The sequence below is a fragment of the Equus quagga genome, chromosome 14, assembly GCF_021613505.1.
Source record: "Equus quagga isolate Etosha38 chromosome 14, UCLA_HA_Equagga_1.0, whole genome shotgun sequence".
Taxonomy (NCBI): domain Eukaryota; kingdom Metazoa; phylum Chordata; class Mammalia; order Perissodactyla; family Equidae; genus Equus; species Equus quagga.
Window position 1 is genome coordinate 51,140,549 of NC_060280.1, and position 26,323 is coordinate 51,166,871.

The 26,323-nt window shown below is 37.3% G+C and overlaps 1 protein-coding gene across 2 annotated transcripts in view; it reads left to right on the top strand.

Annotated features, from left to right (window-relative positions):
* Positions 1 to 26,323, top strand: part of ARHGAP42 (Rho GTPase activating protein 42) — a 262,092-nt gene that overhangs the window by 176,838 nt on the left and 58,931 nt on the right. For both annotated transcript variants that reach the window (XM_046637528.1, XM_046637529.1), the window contains exons 5-6: positions 14,731 to 14,832; positions 22,588 to 22,698. In XM_046637528.1, the coding sequence (XP_046493484.1) occupies positions 14,731 to 14,832; positions 22,588 to 22,698 (213 nt within the window). The remainder of the gene's footprint in view (positions 1 to 14,730; positions 14,833 to 22,587; positions 22,699 to 26,323) is intronic.

Consider the following 26,323-nt stretch of genomic DNA (forward strand, 5'->3'; position numbering starts at 1 on the left):
AGAAGATCTAGCTGAGAGAATTAATGAAGGGGGCCACACTGAGCAACAGATTTCAGTGTAGATGAAAGAGCCTTATTGGAAGAAGATGCCACCGTCTAGGACATCCATAGCTAGAGAGAAGTCATTGCCTGCTTTCAAAGGACAGGCTAACTCTCTTGTTAGGGGCTAATGTGGCTGGTGACTTTAAGTTGAAGCCAATGCTCACTTGTTTTTAGTGCTGTCGAGTCAATTTTGACTCCTAGCGATGCTGTGTATACAGCAGAGGGGAAGCCTGCCCAGTCTTTTGTGCACCATCTTCTCACTTTCTGGCACTATAACAGGCAATGCTCACTGAAACCTGTCCACCATGGGTGACTCTGCTGGTATTTGAAATATCAGTGGCATAGCTTTGTCAGCATCACAGCAACACACAGCCCACCAGCGTATGACAACCTACAGATGGGTAGTGTGGTTCCTTGAGTGGGAAACGAACCTGGGCCATGACGATGAGAGCGCTGAATGTTAACCACTAGACCATCAGAGCACCGTTTTGAAAATCCTAGGACCCTTAAGAATTATGCTAAGTCTACTCTGCCTGTGCTCTATAAATGGAACAACAACGCCTGGATGATAGCACATCTGTTTACAACATAGTTTGCTAAATATTTTAAGCCCACTATTGAGACCTACTGCTCAGAAACAAAGATCCCTTTCAAAATATGACTGCTCATTGACAATGCACCTGGTTACCCAAGATCTCTGATGGAAATGTACAATGAGATTAATGTTGTTTTCATGCCTGCTAATACAACATCCATTCTGCAGCCCATTGATCAAGGCGTAATTTTGACTTTCAAGTCTTACTATTTAAGAAATACATTTTCTAAGGTTATAGCTGCCATGAATAGTGATTCCTCTGATGGATCTGGGCAAAGTAAATTGAAAACCTGAAAAGGATTCATCAGTCTAGGTGCCATTAAGAACATTTGTGAATCATGGGAAGAGGTCAAAATATCAACATTAATAGGAGTTTGGAAGAAGTTGATTCCAACCCTCATGGATAACTTTGAGGAATTCAAGACTTCAGTGGAAAAAGTAACAGCAAATATGGTGGAAATAGTAAGAGAACTAGAATTAGAAGTGGAGCATGAAGATGTGCTGAATTGCTGCAATCTCATGATAAAATTTTAATGGATGAGGATTTGTTTCTTGTGGATGAGTAAAGAAAGTAGTGTTTTGAGATGGAATCTCCTCCTGGTGTAGGTGCTGTGAAGATTGTTAAAAACAACGAAGGATTTAGAATATTATGTAAACTTAGTTGATAAAGTAGCGACAGAAGATCAATTCCAATTTTGAAAGCAGTTCTATGGGTAAAATGCTATCAAACAGCGTTGCATGCTACAGAGAAATCGTTTGTGAAAGAAAGAGTCAATTGTTGTGGCAAGTTTCATTATCTTGTTTTAAGAAATTGCCATCAGCTTGATCAGTCAGCAGCCATCAACATTGAAGAAAGACCCTCCACTGGCAAAAAGATTATGACTCACTGGAGGCTCCGATGAGGGTTAGCATTTTTTGGCAATAAAGTATTTTTAAATTAAGGTATGTATGTTGTTTATTTAGACATAATGCTATCACACACTTAATGGGCTGTAGTGTGGTGTAAACATAACTTTTATATGCACTGGAAAACCAAAAAATTTGTGTGACTCGTTTTACTGCAGTATTTGCTTTATTGCAGTGGTCTGGAACTGAACCCACAAGATCTCCAAGATATGTCTGTAACTCGGAAATCCCTAAATTCACCCAGGGTAATTTTCCCAACATCCTGCCTGGTATGCAGAGTTGTGTAACCTTAGTTTTATCCATGATGTCACGCCAGAGCCCATAAGATTATAGCCACTCCAGACACTGTCCACCCTCCTGATTCCAGTCTTCCTTGTCTTCTGACAGTCCAAGAGAGGATTGACAATTGAAAACCATCGAAAACTTTCAACAACATTCTCTGTCTCTCCCAAGGTCTAAAGTAGCTTTATAAGTACCTCCTCTGCTTCTTACTTCTCCTGTCTTTCATTGCCTTTCTTCCCTTTGTCCCCATTTCATCCATTTGTTTCCTTTACTGTTTTTTCAATGCGATAAATTATCCTCTAAGCACTGCTTTTGCTACATCCCACAAATTTCAATAAATTTATTTTTATATTATAGATTTATTTTTATAAATTATATATAAAATATATATAGATTATAAATTTATTTTTATTTATTTTAAAATATTTTTAAATCTCTCTTGAGATTTCTTCCTTGACCCATGTGTCATTTAGAAGTGTGTTGTTTAATCTCTACGTGATTTTTTTTCCAACTATCTTGTGTCGTTGATTTCTAGTTTAATTCCAGTGAGGTCTGAGAACAGGCATTGTATGATTTCTATTCTTTTAAATTTGCTAAAGTGTGTTTTATGGCACAGAATGTAGTCTATCTTGGTGAATGTTCCATGTGACCTTGAGAAGAGTGTGTAGTCTGTTGTTGAGTGAAGTAGTCTGTAGATGTCCCTTATATCCAGTTGATTGATGGTGCTGTTGAGTTCCTGTGGTCTCACTGATTTCTGCCTGCTGGATCTATTTTGAATAGATGAGTGTTGAAGTCTCCAACTATGATGGTGGATTCATCTATTTCTCCTTGCAATTCTATTAGTTTTTGCCTCACATATTTTGATGCTATGTTGTTAGACATATACACATTAAGGATTGTTATGTCTTGAAGAAGTGACCTCTTTATAATTGTGTAATGCCCCTCTTATCTCTGATACTTTTCTTTGCTTTAAAGTCTGCTTTGTCTCAAATTAATATTGCTACTCCTGCTCCCTTTTGATTAGTGTTAGCAGGGTATATCTTTTGCTGTCCTTTTTCTTTTAATGTATATGTATCTTTAAGTGTAAAATTGATTTCTTATAGACAACATATAGTTGCGTCTTGTTTTTTTGATCTAATCTGGCAGTCTCTGTATTTTAATCGTTATATTTAGACTGTTGATACTCAAAATGTTTTTTGAAATGCTTGGATTAATGTCTACCACATTTGTTATTGTTTTTTCTATTTGTTGCCCGTATTCATTGTTCCTGTTTCTGTCTTCCACTCTTTTTCTGTCTTTCGTGGTTTTAATTGTGTATTTTCTATGATTCTATTTTCTCTCCTAAGCATATCAATTATATTTTTTAAAAACTTTTTTTGGTAGTTACCCTAGACTTTGCAATATACACTTACAACTCATCCAAATCCACTTTCAAGTAATGCTATACTGCTTCACAGGTAGTGCAAATACCTTATTTATCATAACAAAATACTCCTAATTCCTCCCATCCCATATACCATTGCTGTCTTTCATTTCACTTATACGTAAGCATACATATGTACATAAGCATACAGAATCAAAAATATTGTTGCTATTATTTTAAACAAACTTTTATCTGTTAGAATGAGAATCCATTAAGAATGAGAAAAATGTCTTTATTTTACCTTCACTTATTCCTTTTTTGATGTTCTCTCTTTATGTAGATCTGCGTTTCTGACTATGTCATTTTCCTTCTCCCTGAAGAACTTCTTTTAACATTTCTTACAAGACGGATCTACTGACAACCAATTCCCTCAATTTTTGTTTGTCTGAGAAAGGCTTTGTTTTACTTTGACTTTTGAAGGATAATTTCTTAGGGTATAGAAATCTAGATTATTGGGATTTTCCCCTTACACTTTAAATATTTCATTCCACTCTTTTTGCTTGCATAGCTTCTAAGGAGAAGTTGGCTTAAATTTTTAGCTTTGCTTCTATAGAAGTAAGGTGTTTTTTTCCTCTGGTTACTTTTGGGATTTTTTGTTCTTTATCTTTGATTTTCTGCAGTTTGAATATGATATGTCTAGGTGTCATTTTTTTGACACTTAATCTGCTTGATTCTGAACTTTCTGGATCTGTGGTTTGGTGTCTGACATTAATTTGGGGAAATTATCAATCATTATTGCTTCAGAAATTTGTTATTTCTTCTCTTCCTTTCTCTTTCTTCTCCTCCTGGTATTTCCATCATGTGTATATTACACCTTTTGTAGTTGTCCCACAATTCTTGGATACTATGTTCTCTTTTTCAGTCTTTGCTTTTCAGTTTTAGACGTTTCTATTGATAAGTATTCAAGCTCAGAGATTCTTTCCTCAGCCATGTCCAGTTTACTAATGAGCCCATGAAGACGTTCTTCATTACTTTGACAGTGTTTTTGATCTCAAGCGTTTCTTTTTGATTCTTTCTTAGAATTTCCATCTTTCTGCTTACATTATCCATCTGTTCTTGCATATTGTCTACTTTTTCCTTTGGATTCCATATCATATTAATTATAATAAAAAAAAATCTGGTCTGATAATTCCAATCTTCCATTCATTTCTGACTGCTTGTTTTACCTCTTTAAACCCTATTTTGGGGCCAACCTGGTGGCACAGTGGTTATGTTCGCACGTTCCACTTCAGCGGGCTGGGGTTCGCTGGTTTGGATCCCGGGTGCAGACATGGCACCGCTTAGCAAGCCATGCTGTGGCAGGCGTCCCACATATAAAGTGGAGGAAGATGGGCACGGATGTTAGCTCAGGGCCAGGCTTCCTCAGCAAAGAGAGGAGGATTGGCAGCAGATATTAGCTCAGGGCTAATCTTCCTCAAAAAAATAAATAAGTAAATTAATTAACTTTAAAAAACCACAAAAAACCCTATTTTGCCTTTTAGTTATAGCTTGTAACTTTTTCTTGATAGCCGGGCATCATGTCCTTGGTAAAATGAATTGCTGTCAGTAGTACAGTTGGCCCTTCATATCTAAGGGTTTCGCATCTATGGGTTCAACCAACCACAGACTGAAAGGCCTACATTGATTGCATCTGAACATTTACAGACTTTTTTCCTTGTCATTATTTCCTAAACAATACAATATAACAACTACAGTGATGTATCACTTAATAATGGGCATACGTTCTGAGAAATGTATTGTTAGTAAATTTTGTTGTTGTGCGAACCTTGTAGAATGTAATTACACGAACCTAGACGGTATAGCCTACTACACACCTAGGCTATGTGATATTAATCTTATGGAACCTTGTATATGTGGTGTGTTGACCAAAACATCATTATGTGCTGCCTGACTGTGTTTACATAGCATTTACACCATATTAGGTATTATAAGTAATCTAGAGATGATATAAAGTATATAGGAGGATGTGAATACGTTATATGCAAATACTACACCATTTTATATATGGGACTTGAGCATCTGCAGATTTTGGTATTCATTGGGGGTCCTGGAACCAATGCCCCACAGATACTGAGGGACAACTGTAATATGGTGGTGACATGTCAGGGAGGGAAAGTATTTTATAGTCCTGTGATTAGATCTGTCTTTTGGTGAGCCTGTGCCCTTGGACTGCGACCTTCATGAATGCTTCTGTCTCTCCCCTATCCCCCCATTATGCAGGACAGGATAGCTAGAGGGGGCTGGAGTTGGATATTTCCCTTCCTCCAGGTCTCTTAGGCTCTGATAAAACCCTAATAGGGAGGCACTGGTAGAATGGTTTCTCCTCAAAATGGTTACTTTTCTCCCTAGCCCCTGGGGAAGCAGGAGGGTATTTTTCTCTACCTTCATTGTGAGAACCTAGTAGAGCTCCTGGAGGTAAAACAAACAAAACTGTGGGGGGCCCTGTTTACCCCTGCCCCCCTGGAGTTTCTCCCTTTCTGACTGTGTGTACTGAGCCTCTGGCAGTTCTGCAATTACAGTTCAGGTTTTCCTATCCAGTGAGTTTCCCAAGATTTGTGCTCTGTTAAATTATGATTCTCTCTATCTGCCTGGCTGACTCTGATGTTTGGAGCAGTGGTTTGCCCTGTGACCTCCTTACTCTGATGGATGTAAGAAGACTTGTTAATTTTTCAGGTTGTTCAGGTTTTACTTTTTGTTAGGACAGAGCAGTGACTAAGCTCTGTTCATGCTGCACCAGAGACCAGATGTCCCCTCTACTCTGTTTATCTCCCTTGCCCCCAACTCCCCACCCTTTTTTTAAGGGGAGGTGAGTTAAAATGAAGTGCTGCAGTCTTAATTTTCATGCTGCATTTTATTGTGCAAATAGCATGGGCTTTGGAATTAGACCATTGATTTTGGTTATCTACTCTATTCACTATAAAGTGTCTGATCTTATTCGCATTACTTTTTGTCTCTGATAATGTCTTCATGTTTGTGAAATGAGGATGATAGTTCTTACCTTCTGGGGTGTGTGTGTGGAGATCTGTTATGCGAACTACTTTGTAGCCACTTGAGAAAGGTGATTTTCTTCTTTCAGTTTTCCCCTCAGCCTTGCTCAGCCAGAGCAGCAGTACCAGTCACAAAAGGGGCATTTAATAAAGGCTCAGATTAATGAATGAATTCATGAAAAACTAATTTGTGAGCCTGTTGTCAGCATACCCCTAGAAAACTTTCTCTTCCCTCCTAGAAAACTTTCTCTTCCTTCAATTCTAATTTCTATTCCCTTCCTAGTACCCTTCCAACATTTGTATTTCTTTCTCTCTATAGATCTCATCTAAGTTATTTCTTCTTTTCCTCTCCCATTTTTGGAATGAATTTAATTTTTACTGAAGACGAGCACAGTTTGTAAAAATGCAATAATATATGAGGCTTTATAAACTCTGTCTCTCTGTTCCAAAGTTCTGCTCCCCAAAGGCAGCCACATGTAATTCTTTAAGCTATTGTTTCACTTTGATTTCCATTTTCCTAAATAGAATACTCACTCTTGTATTTCTTTCTTTCTTCAACTTTAGGCTTTGTTACGTTAACTTGCTTATTATGGATCATGAATATGTAGCACTTGTACAGCCCACAACCATTACTCCTCCATATGTATTTCCCCTCCTGCCATCCTCCAAATATATAAGTCACATTTTAAAAAACCAATGGTCAAGCTTTACGTAATAATGTAGTTATTGTTTGTAGATAAGCCATACTAGTTTCTATGATTACATTTCCTTTCTTGCATGTTTGTTTTTCCTAGAGTTAATAATTGCTTTACTTTTAAAATTTACGTAAAATTCTCTATTCCCAATGCATAGATGTAATTACAAAACATATCTTAATATGTTCAAATGCATCAGATATCTTCTCCATTTTATTTTTTTACAGACATTCCTCTTAGAACTCTCATCATAAGTGGTTGCTTTAAAGTTCATAGGCTTATTAGTCTGTCTGTTTTCATGGAAGTTCATATTACATTATTTGGGGAATTCCCTTTGCCTCTTTGAACTGTTGTTTTCCTCAGTCTCATGTCTTTTTTGGTTTATTTCTTCATTTTAGTGGAGCACATCCCTCAGTATCTTCCTGAGAAACCATACATAAATGGTAAAATTTTTCAGACCCTGTATGTTTGCAAATGTTTTTATTCTGCCTTTATTCTACATTGACAGTTTGACTGGATATAGAAATCTAGGTTGGGGGGGGTGCCCCTGGCTGAGTAGTTAAGTTTGTGTGCTCCACTTTGGCAGCCCAGGGTTTGCTGGTTTGGATCCTGGATGCAGACCTGCATACCGCTTACCAAGCTTTGCTGTAGTGGCTTCTCACATAGAGGAACTGGAATGACTTACATCTAGGATATACAACTATGAACTGGGGCTTTGGGGAGAAAAAAAAAAAGAAGAAGATTGGCAACAGATGTTAGCTCAGGGCCAATCTTCCTCACCGAAAAGCAAAAAAAAAAAAAAAAACACAATCTAGATTGAGATTAATTATTCCTCAGAATTTTGAAGCCACTGCACTTTTGTTTTATAACTTCCTGTGATATTGTGGATCCATTATTGTTTTGATTTCTGATGATTTTTATTTGACCGTATTTTTAGGTTTTTATTTTTATTCATGGTTTTGTAATATTTTATAATGATATATTTTGTGGATATTTTCTCATTTATTATGATTTGTACATATTGTACCTTTTTTTTTTGAGGGAATTTAGCCCTGAGCTAACATCTCCCACTATTCCTCCTCTTTTTGCTGAGAAAGATTGACCCTGAGCTAATGTCCCTGCCCATCTTCATCTGTTTTATATGTGGGATGCTTGCCACAAAGTGCCTTGATGAGCAGTGCATAGGTCCGCACCCCGGATCCAAGCTGGCAAACCCTAAGCCACTGAAGCAGAGCATGCGAATTTAACCACTACACCACTGGGCCAGCCCCCATATTGTACCATTTTAACATGGAAACCTTTTTTTTTTATCAGTTCAGGAAATTTTCATGTATTATTTTTTAGATAATTCCCTCTCTATATTTTCTGTCTTTTAGTAGTTCTATTAGTTAGATGTTGGCCTTCATGATTTATCTTGTAATTTTCTTATCTTTTTTCATGTTTTCTTTTTTAGTTCACAGCTCTGTCTTATTTCATTCATTTACTCATACCTCATGTGCATTTTCCTCCTTACATAGCAACTGTTCTTATGAGTTTAAGGTTTAATTCTTATGAGTATGGTTTTGTTTTATGTTCCTGTAAATTATCATTTTGTATGCTTTCTAATTTACATAAATGATTTTATTATTTGTCTATTTTGTGTTCGTTACTCAGAATTGTTTTAAGATCCATCCACATGTAATATTTCCTTCTAGCTTCTGCATAGCACTCCACGGTATGCATCTCATTCATTTTATGTCTACTAGTGAATACCCTGGCTATCTTCCTGTTCCCACAGATGCATATCCTCATTCTGTTTCCTTATGGACTTTTCTGTGAGCTCTTGTTGGGATGTACACCCAGAAGCTGGTTCTTAGCCCACACATATATGCCACTTATAGTGCAACATTTCTCTTTAGAAAGGCTTCATCCCTCTACAATGCCACCAGTTGTGTATAAGTGTTCCTGTATCTCCAAATGCACTCAACATACAGTGTTGTTCAACTTTCTAACTCTTGACAATATCTGATAGATATAATGTGATATCTCAACATTTTAATTTGCTCTTCTCTTGTTATTAAATGAGTTTGAAAAACTCTTCCTATGCTTATTACCCTCTTCTGTGTCTTATTCCTTCATATCCTTCACATATATTTATCTGTTTGTTTTTCTGTTGGTGTAGTTTGTAGGAGTTTCTCATAAAGGCAAATATGAAACCTTTGGTTCTTAGGAATCTGATCACCGGGTGGTGGTAGTGGTGAGGTAATTGGGAATGGGGGAGAGGTGGTGAATTATACTCTCGGCTACCCAGGAAGGAGCCCTTTTGGAATGTCTGTGTTTGGGCAGATTGAGGAGGAGGGGAAAGGTGGGGAAAGGGTTGGGGAGATTAGGAATGGTTGAGTGCAGTCACCCACAGAAGGAATGTTGCGGTATAAGCTATACTCAGATCCTCAACAACTTGAGTTCCTGGATACCAGGACTCTCTTGGGCCTCAGGAAACTCCTACTCGGCGGCATGTGGTTGGAATATCTTAGCATCTGACTATTTTGAGACCCACATGGTGATGTCACCCTGGGTAGCCATTCTAAACAGTGAGTAAATCCCACCTTCAGAAGAGGAAGACATCTAGCTGAGTTTGGTAGTCAGGGCTATATCTCATTCTCTCATTGTCTAACACAGTGCCAGTTTATCAGAATTCTACATGTTTTTGAAATAGAAATTTAGCTATTGATATTTATTATTACACTTCAGATTCCTATCTCTACTACTATGCATTTACTTGAAGAATTTTTCAAAATATGCAGATAGTACTTATTTAGCTAATGGTTCTAACACGATGACATAAATAGTTGAATGGGAAATTTTGCAATATCCTGTGTAGCGATTACAACATTGAGATTGTCTTAAAACCTGATGCATAAATCTTAAATATGTGCTTCATTTCTTTAAAGAAATATAGAAAATATTTTTTCTGTTCATTTATTTTTTAAAAAATTTGTAGCATGGTAACATTAAAATAAAGGTTGCTAAAATAATTGTTTAAACAAAACTTTGCAGTAGTCTTTTATAGAAAAGAATCAGGCAACATTTTGAGATTTCTATTTATGATTTTCTAGATATTGTGGTAGAGTCTATTCATCTTTGATAGCCTCTTGTGGTCAGTGGAAGGCATTGGTTTGGGCTTGTTTTTAACAATTGTGTCCAATTTTATATTTTTTATCTATCTAAAATATTTTTTATCTACATAACAGACCTACAGTTTTGTTTTGTTTTGTTTTATTGAAGTTGTAATAGTTTGTAACATTGTGAAATTTCACTTGTGCATTATTTTTTGCCAGTCACCATATAAATGCACCCCTTCACCCCATATACCCACCTTCTAACCCCCTTCCCTCTGGTAACCACTAAATCTCTGTTTGTCTCTGTGTTTGTTTATCTTTCATATATGAGTGAAATCATCCAGTGTTTGTCCTTCTCTGTCTGGCTTATTTTGCTTAACATAATCCCCTCAAGGTCCATCCATGTTGCGAATGGGACAACTTTGTCTTTTTTTTTTAATGGCTGAGTGGTATTCCATTGTGTGTATATACATATATATATACACGAGATCTTCTTTACCCATTCATCAGTTGATGGGCACTTGGGTTACTCCCACATCTTGGCTATTGTGAATAATGCTGTAGTGAACACAGGAGTGCATAAATCTCTTTGAATTGTTGATTCGAGGTCTTTGGATAAAACCCAGTAGTGGGATAGCTGGCTCGTATGATATTTCTATTTTTAACTTTTTGAGAAATCTCCATACTGTTTTCCATAGTGGCTGCACCAGTTTGTATTCCTACCAGCAGCGTGTGAAAGTTCCCTTTTCTCTACATCCTCTCCAACATTTGTTATTTTTTGTCTTGGTGTTTATAGCAATTCTAACACGTGTAAGGTGATATCTTAGTGTAGTTTTGATTTGCATTTCCCTCATAATTAGTAATGTTAAACATCTTTTCATGTGCCTATTGGCCATCTGGTTATCTTCTTTGGAAAAATGTCTGTTCAGATCTTCTGCCCATTTTTTGATCAGGTTGTTTGTTTTTTTTGTTGTTTAGTTATATGAGTTCTTTCTGTATTATGGAGATTAACCCCTTGTTGGATATATGATTTGCAAATATTTTCTCCCAGTTGATGGGTTGTCTTTTAATTTTGATCCTGGTTTCCTTTGCCTTGCAGAAGCTCTTTAGTCTGATTTAGTCCCACTTGTTTATTTTTTTCTTTTGTTTCCCTTGTCCATAGTAGACATGGTATTTGAAAAGATCCTTCTAAGACTGATATCAAAGAGTGTACTGCCTATATTTTCCTCTAGGAGTTTTATGGCATCAGGTCTTACCTTCATGTCTTTGATCCCTTTTGAGCTAATTTTTTTGTATGGTAAAAGATAATGTAGACCTACAGTTTTTATAAATATTTGACAATTTTCTTGTCAGGTAGAACAACTTTAAAAGCAAAATTGACACTTGAAGCTTTTGCTGTAGTGATTTCCTCCCACCCCTCACTTCAGTTTGTAAAATAAAGCTGTGGCATGACCACATTTGCTAATTTTAGAAGTTAAGTGATAATATCGTTGTGCTCAGAGTAAATGCACTGTAGTTTGGAAAACAAATTGATTCCAGACCCAGAATTTATCTTATACTTTCGCCAGCTATAATTGGGTCCAGGGACTAATTTGCCATATTTGATGATCTGTTTTAAAATATTTTGTTATTTATATATATATATATATACACACACACAGACAGACACATATCACACATATATACATATATATATGTGGCTTCATTTTAAATGATTACCTAGTTAAATACACTTACTATGGATTTACAGAAAACATACCATTATAATGTAGTCTCGTTTTTTTTGAATCATGCCATGACAATAAGAAGACAGTGATCATGCACAGCATTTAGCAAAGATTTGTGATTGTTTTTCCCTTCCCTCTGCAGCACTGGTTTCAGAGAAATTCTTAGCTTGATTTCCACAACAAGTACCATGAGATAAGAGGTAGCTGTATGGTGTTAAGTTACTCTGTCCAAGTAGGACTTGGCTGACCTGAGCAGTAACCCATGGCTTTTTGGGGAGATGTGAGTTGCAAGGAGAAGTGCTCTTTGTTTTCCAGAACATGCTTCCCGAGATTACACTTGTCCTTCATGTAGGCTCCTCTTTTAACTCAGCTCTTTAATTTTATGCTAGAACTGAGTATGTTTTTGTTGTCTACATCATTGGAGCCTTTGAGTATATCTTTTTTGCTGGCCTAATGGTGTGAAGGGCCAGAGTTTGAATAAGAGTCCAGGAAGTGCTTCTGGGAATGACTTTTGTGTTGCCAGGAATGCTGATGTGTTGGCATTGAATTAACATTTCCCAAAATGCCGTCAAACACTGACTGAAAACAAAGAGACAAGTGTAGTCACCACAGCTGTGTTCTCTTCTCCTTCAACTAGTTTCTTCTTTAATGCGCAGTGAGAAATTTTCAGCCCCCTATCGAAAGATGAAAGTGAGTCAGTTTTGTGTACTATACTGTAGTGCAGCTGGTTGCCCCCAACATTCATGTATCATTGAGTTTGAGTTAAGGCCATTTGTGCAGAATTGTCCCTTTTACAATGGATATTGGTTTTTTTGAACAAAAGGAATGTCTGTGAGGGACTATGATACCCAGTGTTATTATGAGAAGATGAATTTCACTGGTTGATTAAATGTTTATTAAGCACCCTCTCAAGTATTGTTTTAAAGAGGATAGGGTTTATATATTAATGTCTCTGCTACAATGTAGACCATGAACACCATAAGAAACCCAAAGCTGTAGGACATTCAAAAGGGAGAGAGAGTTGCTGGAGGAGACTTGTGGATGAGGTCTATTTGAGCTGGTTGCTAAAAGCAGATAAAATTTGAATATGTGGAAATTGGAAGAAATGAACATTTGTGTTGGAGGAGAGATGGTTTGAATGGAAAAAAGAAAGGAGCAAGAACAGGAGCTACCAAGGGGCTAGTGAGAGAGACTTTTGGAAAGTAGATTGAGCATGTCAGTAGTGGGCAGGAAATGCCAGATTAAAGAGTAATATCCACTGATGAAAAGATGAAATATTCACCTAGGTATCTGTTCCAACAGTGGAGAGGACCAGCTCCTCCATCCTAAACCTTGGGCTTCTCTGCTTCCTTTTGGGTCTACTGCTCCACATTTTGTTATGTGAGTTCCTCAATGAACCCTTTTTGGATGGGAATTGTATTCTTTATTTTCCAATTATGTTTCTCCTAGTAGGACCACATTTTCTCCTTAGATTAAAAAAATCCTTTTAGGATTTTGACTTTTCCCCCCCTCTTTTACAGGTTTGTTACTTTTATTAAGTATAAACATAACGATACTTCTTAAATTGTCTAAAAGTGACTTGAACTCTTAAAGCAGAACCCTACTTGCTCTTCCCATTCAGGACAGTTTTACCAGTTAACTTTCTAAAGTTCCATATATGGAACTGGATCCTGAGGGGTTCCTGGAAGTATAATTGAGGAGAGAAAAAGTTCAGAGTCACAGTAGATCAAAATAGAATTACCTGGATAGATTAACCTGGATCTGACAACTTCAGAATAATGGAGAAGACAGACCAGGGGCCTTCCTGTCTTCTCCCTGATTCCTCTTCTTCTCCCTTTCTCCTGCACTCCCCTCCCCTCATCCATCCTTCCATCCATCCATCCATCCATCCATCCATCATCCATTATTTTTCAGTAACCTCTTTCAAAGTGCTTCTGCAAATAATGAAGCAAAGCAGTATGGATAGTAATCATAGAGCTTTTAAAAAATAACAATGCCTTAATCTCTGGATGGGGGAAATAGGAATCTGCATTTTGAATAGGCTTAAAAATACTTGATTCTGATTCAAATGGTCCAGAGATTGCAGTTCCAGAAACACTGAAATAAAAGCAAGGAATAGTATTTCTTTGGCCAATGAAATTTATGAGTGTGGTTACCTAGTGTTTATTTCATATGGACTCATAAATGGAAAAAACGTACCTGGTGGATAACATTTATAGTTGGGGAAGATTATATGCCCAGGCAAGTCCTATTTCCTTTAGGATTATATTCCGTTTGCTTTTCTACAGAAGCATTCCATAGGGTAAAAGGTAAAATGACCCCCCTCCCGACATAAAATGCCAGCCTCTTTACAGCTACTCCCACAAAAAACACATCATTTTAAGGGCAAGCAAAGGCCAGCTATTAGAGTTATGTTCCAAGTGTATAATACAGATGTTGCTAATCCTTTTGATTTGACTTTGAATTGTCTTATTTCATTATTTCAAGCTACCAGCATTTAAAAGTCTACTTTCCTCCCCGTCAAGAATGAGTTGTTTGAAATATCTGTTTGTGGCTGGGAAATATGATTCCTTGCAAGGAGTCTGTGCAAGTGGCTCTCTAAACTGGTTATGTGTTAACTTCTCTGAATCACCAAAAAGCCTAGAGAAGACATTTTTTTCTTGGTCCTCACCCAGACTTAGTAGATCAACATCTCTTCTTGAGAATCAACTGTGAAGTGCTCAAAGAGATTCAACTGGAAGCAGCCTGGCCCCCTCCATACCGTAGTTTCATAAACTTCTTTGAGAGCAGAATACAGATTCAAATGGCTTTTGTTGCACGTCCTTCTTCCTATTCTCCTTCATTAAGTTTTGCACATAGTTGAAGGTCACTAAATCTTTATTAAACGCCTGTGTTGGATGTTTGATGAGGATGGTGAAAATCAAGGTTGTCTTGATCCTTTCATTTGAATGTTTTGTTGTTTTTATTATCCCCTAGGATGGAAAGAAGAAGTTTGACAAGGAGAGTGAAAAATACTATTCTATTCTTGACAAACATTTAAATTTGTCTGCAAAGAAAAAGGAGTCTCATTTGCAAGAGGTAAGCTTTTCCAATCAAATGTGGAAGGGCGTTAGCATTAAGTCATGTGAAGTTCAAATTTCCAAAAGCACAAGTATCTCAGAGTCTGCTACTGCTTAATAAAATGGTGATAAGAATAGTTAATTAAGCACTCACTATGGACGGGCACTGTGCTGAGCTTTTTACACGCCTTTGGACATTTAATCTTAACAATTTCAAGTGAGAGATTACTATTTCCTTCAACAGTGAGAAAGCATGCAACAGACTTTTTCTTTTCTGCTTAGTAGGTTTATTTTAAATGGCAGGACCTACCAAATTCATGTTATAGCTTTTATATTAAGTTAAAAATATGTTTTTAAGGTGTTGCTTTAGCATTAGGGGCAAAAAAAGATAAACAATTACATGTTTTAAAATCTCAATTATTTTACATCAATTTTCTTAAACACCAAATCAACAGAAATATTTACTAACATGTATATGTATATGTAGTCCATTTCTTCCCTTTTCCTGAAACATCTGTTCTTCTCACTAATAGTGTTTTAACTATAATTAGTAAAATCAAAGTCTTTTTACTAAGGAATAATGCAGTTCCAGTTCCAATGATGGGATATGTTAAAAAAAATTGAACTGTCTTGCCATTATCACCAGGGCAGCAATAAAATCTTGAAACACCTCCCACACTCCTCAGCATACGGTGGGGTGTCTCAGAGCTGTGAGTTGGGAGTTGTTGAGCTGGTTCAGCTGCGGCTCGCTACTGCTCTCCAGACCTTCACTGGGAACCTTGTCCCGCGCTGAGGCTCCTTTAGTTTCTTCTTCCTCTTCCCTCTGTTAATTGCAGGTATCGCAGTGCAGAACCTCTTTTAAATGCCTCAGTCTGTTCCTTCCCCAGCAAAGCCACCTCCTTTCCTGAACTGCTTTTCAAACTCAGACTGGCCCTCTGCTCTCCATATTCCTTTGCTCTTGATGACTTAGAGTTTGACTACGGTTCCACTGCATCAAAAAGGCACCAGAGGGTTGTTTTTACCTGATTCTTTTTTTCTATACTCTCATGTTCTTATTGAGGGAATTGAATTTGTTCATGTAAAAATGTTTACTTTTGGGAAGGTTTGTTATTTAAACATGAGTGCATTATAACCTTTGTCTTAACACCTGCTATCAAAAGAAGATAATTCAATATATGGAAAGGCCTATGGAAGGGTGAAATGGAAAGGTGGCTAAGGTGAAATGGAGAAAGATCTGCCATTTAAGGAAGATTATATTTTTAGTTTTCATGGGCAGATTTAATCTTATGAAGTACTGTGTTGTAATTTTTATATTATGTTCACACGTTCCAAACTTCTTAAATCCTCACATTTCTCTTTTTTTCTTTGAGGAAGATTAGCCCTGAGCTAACTACTGCCAGTCCTCCTCTTTTTGCTGAGGAAGACTGGCCCTGAGCTAACATCCATGCCCATCTTCCTCTACTTTATACGTGGGACGCCTACCACAGCATGGCATGCTGAGCGGTGCCATGTCCACACCTGGGATCCGAACCGGCTAACCCCAGGCCGCTGAGATGTGGAACATGTGAACTTAACCGCTGCACCACTGGGCCAGCCCCTCACATTTCTCTTTAAACGCTGCACTTGAATAAACCTGAAAGAGAATGCAGTGTGTAGATGTAGTCAGGTGGAGAAAGGTCCCATAGTTAATCACCAGTCTACCGTCGTCCGCTGTGCCAGGGGCCATGGCCAGCTGTCATTTTAAAAATTACCTCAAAATCCAGTGTGCTTTTTAGAGTCTCTGAAGGGTTATAGGTTCCTCCGGTTTTTGGGGAATATGAGAGGCCATGCTTAGACAAGACAGTGGTTAAACTATCAAGCAAATGCTAACTTTATCCTAATTTTACAGTCCTCTGGAGGATATGCTTCAGTTTTCCCTGACAACCTGGCTCAATATTTCATACCCTGCTTGTTAGTGACCCTCGGCCCTTTAGCCGATGGTAGAATAGAATATCCGTTCTGGTTCTGTGTTTAGTTAGAGGCTGGAAAAACCTATAACGTGGTTAGTAATGTCCTCCACTTGCCCCATTCCACACACACACACACACAAAACTTTTCCAGGAGGCACAACCCACAACACAATACACCACACAAATTGTGCTAGAGCCCCTCCTAAGAGCACATAATATAGACAATGGAAAATGTAGCTTGGGTGTTTTTTTTCCCTCTTTCCTTTCAGGAATTAGACCTGTTGTAGGGAGATGCTGCCACACACACACATATTTAATTCCATAACATGGCATTAAAAGTCGTCTGTTCCTTTACAGAGCAGCTCTCGTCCTTCTCCAGCACCAAGCTTATTAAGTTGTTCTCAGAAAGGATCCCTTTGTGCCTTTTCACCTGCGTAAAATGACTCCTTCTTCATTTTGCTCACGGAAAATAAGTGACTGCCCATTTCCAGCACTGAATTAGGCGTCAGCTTGTGTTGATAAAGGTCCAAGGCCATCAATTAGACAGATCATTGGAGTAAACAGAATTGGAAACAAACTTGTCAGGATTATAGGCTTTACAGTAGATGAAAAGAAGTTAGATTTGATATGTGAATGGATAATTTCTTTCTAAGCATAAAATAAGAGGAAGAGATCATAAAGGAAATGTAGAAAGACCAGAATGTATTAAAATAATCTGTCTATTTCAAAAGATATTAAATCATCAAAAGGCAAAGTGTTAGGGAACTTATGTAGTACATGATACAGGATTACCATCTCTTATAAACAAGATATATTCACAAATCAATGTGAAAAAGATAAAAGTCTTTAGTGGAAAAAATGGGCCAAGAATATGATAGGGCATTTCATCAAAGAAGAAATATAAACTATAGTGAATATTGTAACTTTCAATGTCACATCTTCAAAAAACATTGCAAATTAATAATAGTAGGAGGATGTTATTGTAATTTATTAAAAGATAATATCTACTGTTAATGGAAGTATGGGAAAGTGAGCAAAGTTTTGCCTTCTGGTGGGAACATAAAATCATTCAATCATTCTTGAGGTAAATCTGACAACATATTTCAACAGACTTTAAATGTGCAAGATAGTTGAAATTATTTCTTTTGGCAGGAATTTACCCAAGAGAAATTATCAGAGATGAGCATAAAAATAAATCATATAAATATGTTGATCCAAGAGTTATTCACAATGCAGAAATTTAGAAACATCTGAAATGGAGGAAAGAAATAATTGGGGTATATACACATATCGCTTGGCCAAAAGTGCAATTGATGTGGCTATGAAAAGTTTTATTTGGAAAATCTTTTAATGACATTGGGCAATATGCATTAGCTTAAGTGGAAAAAAAGCAAAGTTTAAGCCAGAATGTACACTATTATTGAGGTTTCTTTAAAGTAAGTTTGTGTATTACACATAAAAATATTAACAGTGGGATTGCAGTTTTTATTATCTGTATGTTTCTGTTATAATAATGAATAATGAATAAACTTGCAATAATGACTATGCATTACTTCTATAATTAGGAAAAAAGTCAAGGGGAAAAGAATTCCTTTCAGAAACCCAGATTTTCAGTTTCCACATATCACTAAATACGCTTTCAACAATTTCCTCTTACCCCACTTCCTAAATGAAGGGAACTCCTTAGGTTCTACCCTCACACCTCTGTTCTTATCTTTCAGTTTGTGCCCCTGACATCGCTTCTATTTTCATACTGTCTATAACATCTTGGTGAATGTCTCCTAGGTCATGATTTCACTGCCTGACCGTCTTTGCACTGCCCTCTGACTGATTACCAGGACTTCAGACCACCACTTGTTAGTGACAAATATGAAATGTCACACATCACCATTTTCTCAAATTTGCTCCTGCTTCTCATTTCTTTAATTCTGTTAATGCTGGTATATGATTTCATCTATCAAAATTATCTTTGACTTTTTTTCCCCTTGCTTCGCATACCCACATCCTTCAACTTCTCTTTCTTACTGGGATATACCAAACACTTATCAAATAAGAAGTCTCTAGGGGCCGGCCCAGTGATGCAGCAGTTAAGTTCGCACCTTCCTCTTCTCAGTGGCCCGGGGTTCGCCGATTTGGATCCCAGGTGTGGACATGGCACCGCTTGGCAAAAGCTATGCTGGCGTCCCACATATAAAGTAGAGGAAGATGGGGATGCATGTTAGCTCAGGGCCAGTCTTCCTCGGCAAAAAGAGGAAGATTGGCAGTAGTTAGCTCAGGGCTAATCTTCCTCCAAAAAAAAGAAAGAAGTCTCCTTTAATAAATCAGAGCAAACAAGAGGTGCATTCACATTTAATGATTATATAATTTATATATATTAATCAATATAGTCTATACTGTCCTCTCTTTAATCTTCTTGAAATTCTGGGTTGATCTCGTCAACCCCTTCCTCAAGCTTTTGCACAGTCTATAGGCTGAAGTTTGCACTCATTCTCTCTTTTCTGCCTTAACTCTCATTTCTGATGGTTTCAAACAAAATCTTTTGATCTATGAAACATAATTTTTCCTGACTCTATTCCCTCGAACTCATTTCCTTTATCTCCACCTGCTCTAAATGTCTCCATTCTTCAGAGTCCAGCTTAAATCCGTTCTCCTCTGGGAAAGATTTAACAAATATAACATGAGACTTTTTCCTCTGTTTGGAATTGAGATAGCTGTTGTAGTTAGGGAAGAATTTAGGTATCTGCCAGAACTATATGGTTTTCTTATGTAATTAACTTGGTTTCCTACCAGGATGACTTTACCATTCCCTTTCTGTGTAAACAACAGATTATACCTGTTGTTCTGGCATAGTTATTACTAGTGCTTCCTTTTGGTTTTAAAAGTTTGAAAAATAAATTATATGGTTATCTTACTTTTCCAGTACAAAATACATAGCAACAGTTGCTAGTGGGTATATAAGCAAGTCTGCTAGTGAACCACACACTGTGAGCTTAAGGACTAAAGAGATTCATCTCAAGTAAAAGAATGTCTTTCTAAATCTTGTACTGAAAAGGAATTAAGTTGTTGTTTTCTTTAAGCACTGTACATTCTAGATGATCTTTCAAAGTGGATTTGGTATATCGAATGCAGTTGCCTAGATTGGAAGTGATGGAAAATATCTATAACTGGCAAATGGCAAGAGTCATTATTTCTCTTTTATTCTTCTTTGGTTCCCTCCCCCCACTTTGATGAGGTGAGATTGTCCATGACAAATAAGTTTCTGAGGAAATGACTTAATACTCAAAAGTTAAGGGTCCCCAAGACCACCTCCAGGTTTGGTGATTTGCTAGGAGGCCTCATAGCTATGATTTATTACAGTGAAATGATATAAAGAAAAATCGAAGAATGCATAGGGTGAAGTCTGAGGGAAACCAGGCAAAAGCTTCAAAGAGTCGTCTCCTAGTGGAGACACACAGGACAGGCTTAATTCCCCCGGAAATGGGCTGTGACAACATGTGTGAAATGTTGTCTATTAGAAACTTGATATAGACTGCGTGCCCGTAGTTTTTAGTGGGGGCTGATCACATAGGCACCCTCTGCTTGTCATGTACCCAGATTCCAGACTCCCAGAAGGAAAGCAGGTGTTAAAATAAACCGTATTGTTTCCATAAACAATATGGTTTTGGCAGAGTGAGTTCCTCTCATCAGTTAGGGTGGTGGGAACTCTCCCGAAATCCACACTCCCAGCTGCCAGCCAAGAGCCAACCTCGTAAGCAGGCCTTTCGGTGGATAGCATTCGTGCCTGCTGTGCTTGCTCTTTTCTGCACAACTTGGTTGATTAGAAATAATCATTTTAGGCTCTAAAGGTGCTTGAAAATTCTAGTTTGTTTCCATGTGCCAGACAACACAACCAATGACATTATCTTTTAAAATAAACAAAAGCTTCAGAAATAACTTGTGGAATAGAATGTTATCTCTGAGACTGAAAATATTCTTGCATCCTTTACACCCAGTGATGTACTAGGGCTTTCTCTTGGAGAGCTGATTTTCTCATCTCTAACTTCCACGTTCAGTGATATTGGGTTTGTCATTTGGAACTGGCTATTTTGGAAATATTTCTACCACAGAAACCAGCAAATACTGCAAATCAGGCTTTCTCCCCCCCAGAGAGCCAGTTGCTAAACATTTATTAGCATACTGCCACCTATACCTCCTTACCATTTGCTCTATAAATAGTGTGTTCTTCTAAGCAGTGGGAAGAAGAAAATATATATGATTTGAGCGGAATACTGATTTTCTTTTTGATGGAATGTCTCTGTTTCCTAAACAATCTTTGGGAGCTAAGAATCTTCTGGTCCAAATTTTCTACCTGATTTATGTGTTCTTCTCATATGTTAGTCTAGAAACTTGGAATTCTCAACTTTAAAAATCCCTGGAAAGTTGCTTATAATATATTGGGTTATTTTTAATTATATAAATAAATGCCGTGGTATGTAGGAAGTATATATAATTATTTTTAAAGATGTTTTAAGTGAAGTTTTAAGATGCTATGATGGCCAAGTCAGCAAACCTAATTTTATCTTTTTTTTTTTTTTTTTCCCTTTGGGCTTTTGTTTGTGAAATTATCATTGTAAAATGGCTCCAAAGCAATTTTCTATTCCCAAATTGTTGTTGGCGGATACTTAGTATTCAGGAGAGTCCATTGTTTTCATCCGCTTGTAGTAATCTCAGCTGGCAGTGAGGATGTGAATCTGGGCAAGGAAAGTAAAATCATGACTCTCTATGAAACCAAAGTCAGTTTTAAAGAGAGCATCTGAGTGTGACAGTGGGCATAGAAGAGGGGAGAGAGGCAACGTCAAAAAGAAAGTGAAATTATCTCATAACCCTTTTCCCACACTTTATCAATAGAACCTTATGGTAGTCATAAAGAATAAGCGTGTATGACATTGGTGGAGCATGATTCGTTAGGTTCATGCTCCATTCAATGGTTCTTGGACTGTTTTTGGCTCTGCTACCAGTATTATCATTCTAAGAGTTTTCCTAATGCTGTGATTCTGCTGCTTAATATTCACAGATGATTCTTCCTTAATTAAAACCTGAATTTGTTATGCAGTGTTCACGATCTTTTATCATGTGATGCCAACCTTACTTCTGCCTCCTTTCCTCCACTTATTTGCTGTGTAGCCAAACTCTGTCAGACACTTTCATGCCTTTTTACTCTTTCATGAGTGACCCCTTTTTTCTCTTTGACTGTTCGCTGCCAGGTGTTCATCCTTAGATACAACTCAAACCACCACCATTTTATCCCAGAACTTAGTCTCTTTTTCTATGACCCCATAGATTTCCATATACATTTATATATCTCTTTTATAATAGTCATACATCGCTTAACGAGGGGGATATGTCCTGAGAAATGTGTTGTGAGACAATTTTGTCATTGTGTGATCACAGAGTGTACTTACACAAACCTAGGTGGTATAGCCTACCACACACCTAGGCTGTATGGTAGTAATCTTATGGGACCACCGCTGTATATATGGTCTGTCATTGAGCAAAATGTTGTTATGCGGCGCATGACTGTACTTTTTAAAATGTACTGAATGTTGTCAACTTACTCTGTGAGGTTTTTCTTTTCCCCTCCCATGCCATACACGATAAGGTCTTGTGGGCAAGGACTGTGTTTTCCCAGTCTCTGTATTCCCAGGACATAATAATTGCTATATTAAAACTCTTTGCAGGACTTATTTTTAAAGATTTGAGAGTAAAAGAAGATTTGAATCCCTCTCTAGCACAGAACCATCAATAATTATTTCCTGTGTCATGGTTTGCCTTTTTGTGCTCTTTAGGCAGATACACAGATTGACCGAGAACATCAAAACTTCTATGAAGCATCACTAGAATATGTCTTTAAAATTCAAGAGGTTCAAGAAAAAAAGAAGTTTGAATTTGTTGAACCGGTAAGTTTTAGGTTTCCTGTAAAATAGTAGTTCCAATACATTCTATGAAAAAAAAAAACCTCATAGTGTTTTTCTGCTGAAAATTATGATTTTTAAAAATAGAAGAGGGAGGAGTGGGGGAGGGTGAATAGGTGGAGCACAGGGCACATTTAGGGCAGTGAAACTATATGGTACTCTAATGGTGGAGACACGTCATGTATTTCTCAAAACCCATGGAATGTACAACGCCAAGAGTGGATCCCAGTGTAAACTATAGTCTTTAATTAATAATAATGTGTCAGTGTTGGGTAATGATTTACAACAAATATACCACACTAATGCAAGATGTTAATAATGGGGGAAACCGTGTGTGTAGGGGCTAAAGGGGTATATAGGAACTCAATTTATAATTTCTGTTCAATTTTTCTGTAAACCTAAAACTGTTCTAAAAAATAGTTTAATTTTTTTTTAAAAAAAATTAAAGCAGGTACATTACATATACTTCAGTGTATACACCTCGCCACTAAAGTGACCCATTTACCCAACCTTGAGGTGAAGGGAGAAAACATCAGGCTGTATTTCTCCCTTTGTTCCACTTGCTTTTTTGTAAGGCTAGGACCTGCCTGATTTTCCAATGAAGTCATTTATTTTCCTAAGTCAGAGTAGAAGTAATGGATTCCCTAATGTAAACTGCATTACAGAAAAGAACAGGTGGCTGGTCTTTATAAGCTGACTTCATTTTCTTAGCATTTTTTTCCCCAAGTAATACCCTAATACGTTACCATATTGCCTGAGTAGACATCTTCATGAGGCATCATCTGTGATGAATAAAGGTAAGTTCTATAATCAAGATAATCTTCTGTTAATATATAATGCTCAATTCCCGTGAGATGAGAGGACAGCGATAGTAAATTGCACGTTATTAAAAATATAATGTAAGCCATACATTTCTTCCTATGTCAATTTGTAAAAGAAAAAAAATCTATTTATCATAAGAAATAAAATACCCTGTTCCTGTTTTAGTGGAAGTGATGGGGAGAAGAGAAGGGAAGACCATTTTAAAATATATTTGACAGAATTCATTTCCTGATGGAAACCCATCAGCGATTCCCTAAAGATGATAGGAAACGGAGACAGAAAGGAGCCTGGGAAGTGTTGTCAGTCCCTGTCCCTGCCTGGCTCCCAGCACCTCTGCTTCACTCTGCTGCCTTCAGCTGGAGCCACCTGACTCTCTCCTGTAAACTGGGCACTTGGCAACTTTCTAAGACCAGCTGTTCAGCTAGAGGGAATGTAAGGAACTGGAGGCCACAATGCAGGCTCAGGGATGTGACTTTCACCTTTGATTTGGGATAACAGTCTTGACTCCAAGTTCTATTTGCCAAATAGCCAAGTCCTTAAACTTACACCCCTTAGAATGAATTGGTAACCTCATATTTAGTAGACAGTTTGAGGATCTGATTTAACTTATTTTGGGGGCCTTCTGAAGCTGATCTGGGGTTCATGGACAACTGGTCAGCCTAACAACTCATATTCTAGGAGGATGACCAATACTTAAAATTCCTGCTCGCCTTCTCATGGACTAAGTCCTGCCTCCGGATCCTACCATGGTCTTTGAAGCCTCTCTGCTTGCTGGCAAACTTCCTCCTTAGGGCCTGCCTCTTGGGATTTCTGAATTTTGTCCCTTCTTGATGCTAAACTGGTAGAGTACCCTCATTAATTCTGATGGTTTCCTTCATGCCTGTTCCCATTCCCTTCAGATACTGTGTTCATCTGCTATGCTGGTCTTCCTTGTACCTGGAATGGTCCTTTCACATCTGTAATACCTCTTCTCTTCTGGAAGGGCATGCAGGTAGCCTATTTCCGCATCTAAGCCTCTTTTATAACCCGTCCTGTCTGGGAACAGTGAACTAGACCATTCAGTAAGATGATATCAGGCATAGAAGGAGAAGACTGTAAAATTATTTGTTCACAAGTGACAGAAGGAGTGATAAGAATTTATGAATTTCTGTGATAATGCATGTAGAGAAGTGGAAACCGTCCTTCAATTGAAGTGTGTTTACTTTCTTCCCTCTACCGTATCCCAAACTGGGATGGCCTGATAAGTCTTCTGTAATGCGTGCCTTTCTTGTGACACCACAATCAAAATTGATGTAAAATTTGTCCTTCTCCCAAAATATTTTCTTGGCTGCTGTATTTTTCCTATTAGAATGTCTGGCCAAACTAAATAGTACCGTCAGTTTAGTCTCATTCTCATTTCTAGCCACAAAGTCTCATCCATGGGGTTCTCCTTAATTTCCATTTCAGTAATGAGAAGAATAGGAATGGGAGCAATGAAACATGGGCATGTTGCTCTTTAGGTTATGGATTTACAAATTAATTTGGAGGAAAAAAGTTTTTAAAATTTCAAAAACAGAGCTCCCAAGAGCTATAAACGTAAAAACAGAGGAGGACGTTTTAATATCTTTGTGGTTTTTATTCTGCAGAAATCCAATTCCTGTTGCATTACCGTTTCATATAGCAGAAATCGAGCAGTCTCCTCTAGTTTTAGCCCAGATTTATTTAACAAATAAGCATGAGAGTAGAGCAAAATGCCTTAGGGATGGAACCGATCTCATAAAGATTGTGAGATATCAGGTAGAAGATATAAATGGGGGCTGCTGATTGGTATTAAATATCCTTCCTACTTTATGATGGTGCATTTGAGATAACTTTACAATCTTTCAATTAATATGAAGATCTTAGTACTTGCGATAAAATTTCCACAGAATATTCAAGTGACATTAGGAGTAAACATTCCTGCAGTGTTGTTTGTCCAAGGAAAACCTGGGTCTAATATATATTGTAGGAAAAAGAGGGAATATTTACATATTTTTTCATAAATTAACTATGTCATTAAGTATACAGAAAATCAGCTTTTTAAATACAATTCTTCATCAGCTATACAGTTTTAATGGCCTTTTTCTTTTTTCATTTATCATATTTTATATGGAAAGTAATTGTAGCTAACTGGTGATTTCTAGACCTGCACCATCCAGTGTCGTCGCAATTACCCACAATAGCTATTGAGCACTTGACTTGAGGCTAGTCTAGATTAGGATGTGCTGGAAGTGTGAAATACGTACTAGATTGCAAAGGCTTAGTGTGGAAAAAAAGCATGTAAAATATCTCTTTAAAACCTCTTTATATTGATTGCATATTGAAATAATATTTGGGTATATTCAATAAAATATTAAATTTCGCTTAGTTTAAAATTTTTTTTATGTGCTTACTAATAAATTTAAAATTTCACGTTGATTTTCACGTGTGGTTCACATTAATGTTTCTGTCAAGTAGCGGGAGACTGCATCCTTTTGTATTTGCCAACAAAATACAGGAGTCCCGGTCTGTAATGGGGGAAAAAATGGGGCAGAAGCATAATCTTCTCTGACTTCTGATTGTTAAGATCCTCCTACTTCTCAGGGTTGCCTGGACTTACGAGAGGTTTGATGATTAGGAGAAAAAGTTTAAGAAGTACACTGAATGTGGACAGCGTGCATAAGAGAGCTGAGTCCTAGTGTATCAGAAGCATATTGTGGTACATGAAGGTTTGTGGCTCAGAAAACTGAAAGAATCTTTTTATGACTTGACTCCCTTATGGTTCATTCGA